Below are 3,180 nucleotides of genomic sequence, written 5' to 3'. Positions count from 1 at the left end.
TCTCAGCCTGCAGCTGCTGCCGCGACAGCGCGAGCGACTCGTTCGCCTGCTGCAAGTCGGCAGCTTGGTGGGCGTGGCTCTGCTGCAGCTCGCGCTCGCGTGCCTGCGCCTTCGCACGCTCCGCCGCGAGGGACTGCTGCAGCTCCTCACGCAGCTGCACCAACGCCGACTCGTTCGCCTTCAGCGCCTTGTTCAACTCCCGCGAGTCGTTGCGAAGCGCGAGTTGCTGCAGCTGCTGCACCTGCAACTGGTACCCGTCTCCCTGCCGCCGCAGCTCCGCCTGCTCCTTCGCGAGACCCGCGATGAGGTCGCTGCAGTGACGTTGGGCGTACTTCAACTGCGTAGCCAGCGCTTCTAGCCGTCCCCGCTCCTCCTCGAAAAGCACCGTCCGCTGCTCCTGCTGTTGCTGAGAGATGGACGAGGACGAGCGCCCCACCGTCGCGGTGCCCACCTCCGACGGGGATGCTGACAGCGGCGTCTGCCCGCGGTTGTTGTTGTTGTTGTTGTTGCTGCTGCTGTGGCTGGCGGTGGCGCCGGTACCGTCGCACACGCTGCGGAGACCGTTGCGCAGGGAGTCGAGGCTGTCAAGCGACCCCCCTGCGTACACAACGAGGCCCTTGACGGAGCGGAAAAGATGCGCAACGACGTCGGCGAGGTACTCGTACTTGTCGCGGTAGTTCTCCTCCGCCTGCACAGTCTCGAGGAGCGACGTGGGGGCGGAGAGACACTCGCGGCACTTGGCAAGCTCGTGCTCACGCGTCACATCCTCAAGCAGGGCTATAAGCTCATCCTGCGCCTCCGCCTCCTCTTCTATGCGGCGTGCCTGCTGCTTCTGCTGCTCTAGTAGTAGTGCGTGCTCCGCCGTATTGATGCCACTGTCAACGCGGTCTTCTGTCTGCGTTGACCTGAACGACTTGAGCGGCGGAGACGCGTGCAGCTTCTGCTCGAGCGCCTCCAGCTGCCCAGTGAGTGTCAGCACCTCCACCTCGCGCTTCGCCAGTTCCGCCGCGAGGTTATGGTACTGGTGCGCCTGCACCGAGAAGAGAAAGCTCTCCACCACCTCCCCCACACGCACACGGCAGTACTGCTCCGTGGCGGGATCGTGCAGCAGCTGCAGGAAGATATGGTCGCGTGGCAGCTCGTTAAGGAGAGCGTTAAATATCGCGCTGATGCTGCCGCGCAGCTTGTCGTTGTACAGCTGCCGCAGCACCGACTCACGCCGCGCCATCTCCACGACGGAATTCACGCCGCTGGGGTGGTACGGCGCGCCCGTGCGCCGGTTTGACCCCGACGACGGCTGCTGCTGCTGGCGCTGCTGCGTGGATGTGTTGTGGCTGCTGCTGCAGACGGTCTCGTTCTCGCCATCGAGCGAGGCGCCTCCGATGTGGCCCGTGTGCACCTGCCGGATGCCGTGCAGCTCAAGCGGCGTGCTGGTGCAGAGGTTGTCGAACACACGCCCTGCCATCTCCGCAGCGCGCAGCTCCTCCTCCGAGCCGTGGTACATTTTCGCGTTCCTCACTTATGCAGAACAGAGAGAAATAAGAGAGTGGCGTTGCTTATTTTTTTGTTTCCCTTTCCTTCGCTCTCTCTCTTTCTCTCACACAGAGACACACGCACACAGACCTGTATCTACCTCTCTTCCTCCTCCTCTACGAGAAGGCGGGGCCACAAAAGGGTCAGGAGACACCACCGAGAGATGCGGAGACAGAAGCAGCAGCAGCAGGAGGCGGAGGACAGAACGCCCGAGGGGGAAGCGAGCCGCCACATCGATCCAGAAACACAAGTCAATGCACACACCCACACCCACACGCACCATCAACAGCACTCAGTCGAAGCGAAGCCAAGAAAGCGAAACAACACACCACACGCACGCAGTAGAGCCTCTCTTCTCTCTATGACGCCGTGAGGGATGCGCGGAGCATCGACTGCAGCTCAACGCTCTCGGGGTTGTCGGGGCATGCTTCCAGCGCCTGCTGCAGCAACTTGTACGCCTCCTCGAGGCTACCCGCGCGGTACGCCACGAGCGCCGCATTGTAAAGCGGCTCGTGTTGCTCCGGCGCCACCGCACACGCCATCGTCAGGTCGTTGCGCGCCTGCTCGCGCTGCCCCATGCGCAGCTTCAGCACTGCAAGGTTGTTCAGCGCTTCCGCGTGACGCGAGTCGGCGCCGACGGCGGTGCTGAAGGCGCGGTGGGCGAGGCTGAGGTCGCCAGTGGCGATGCCAACGTGGCCAACGTTGAACCACACGTCCGCGAGCAAGGCATCAGTGCTCGCGGTGGCGAGGGCCCGTTGGAGACAGCTGAGGGCGATGTCGTACTGCGAGCTGTAGAAGCAGCACAGGCCAAGGTTGTTCCACAGTTCCGTCGTCTGCACCCCCATCTGCAGCAGACGCCGGTACAGCCGCAGCGCAATCTCAGGCTGGTGGTTCTCGTAGAACATATGTGCCGCGATGCAGGCAATCGCCTCCACGTTGCTGCTGTCGAGCTGCAGCACACGGCGGTAGAACGTGCACGATCTCTCCGCGTCATGCAGCTGCTCATACAGCCGTGCCATGCTGAGCATCAGGTGATGGTCCATCGGGTTCTTCTCTGACGCAGCAGCAAGCACCTCCAACGCCGTGAGTGGCTGGTCCATCTTGACAAACACCTTTGCCAGCCGCATAGCGTCCGTCACGTTATCCTGCACCGCAAGAGAGGCTGTAAACTGCTGCTCCGACTCCCGAAGAAGGCCGAGGCGGTAGTATGCCTGCCCCACACGCGAGATCCACCACCAGTCCCTTGGCTGCTGCTCCAGCGCGGCGCTACCGAGTTCCAGCACCATTCGTGGCCTGTGCTCTACGTGCAGCAGATAGTCACACAGAAGCTTTGCCACAATCGGTTTTTCCCGCGCGTACTTCTCCATGTTCAACTTCTGCACGTCCAGATGCGGACCTCCCGGCACAGCCTGCAGCGACGCTGTACCAAGGCGCGACAATCGAGTCGTCATCGGGCGCACCGATGCGGTGCCGATGCGGTTGCTCTGTGTGCCTGGCCGCGCGAAGCCGTAGCGGCTGCTGATGGGCCGCGCCGTACCAGTGGGGGCGCGGCCACCACCACCACCACCAACACCCACACCACCTGCTGCCGTGGACTGTTGTTGCAGCGTCGTGCCAGGACGTGGCACGTTGGAGACGATGGCCTGC

The 3,180-nt window shown here is 63.2% G+C and overlaps 2 protein-coding genes across 2 annotated transcripts; both read left to right on the top strand.

Moving 5' to 3' along the window:
• Positions 1-634: 634 nt before the first annotated feature.
• DQ04_13291010 (hypothetical protein) lies at positions 635-844 on the top strand (the record flags this gene model as incomplete). The annotated part of the gene is made up of 1 exon (XM_009316922.1): positions 635-844. The coding sequence occupies one exon, from the start codon at positions 635-637 to the stop codon at positions 842-844; it is 210 nt and encodes a 69-aa protein (XP_009315197.1).
• Positions 845-1,015: 171 nt separating this feature from the next.
• On the top strand, positions 1,016-1,285 carry DQ04_13291000 (hypothetical protein; the record flags this gene model as incomplete). Its single annotated transcript, XM_009316921.1, has 1 exon — positions 1,016-1,285. One exon carries the CDS (start codon positions 1,016-1,018, stop codon positions 1,283-1,285), a length of 270 nt encoding a protein of 89 aa, XP_009315196.1.
• Positions 1,286-3,180: the final 1,895 nt, after the last annotated feature.

The sequence above is a fragment of the Trypanosoma grayi genome (assembly GCF_000691245.1).
Source record: "Trypanosoma grayi strain ANR4 Tgr_1329_V1, whole genome shotgun sequence".
NCBI classification, from domain to species: Eukaryota; Euglenozoa; class Kinetoplastea; order Trypanosomatida; family Trypanosomatidae; genus Trypanosoma; species Trypanosoma grayi.
Note: the sequence above shows the minus strand (reverse complement) of the source record. Positions and strands in the feature narration are given on the sequence as shown.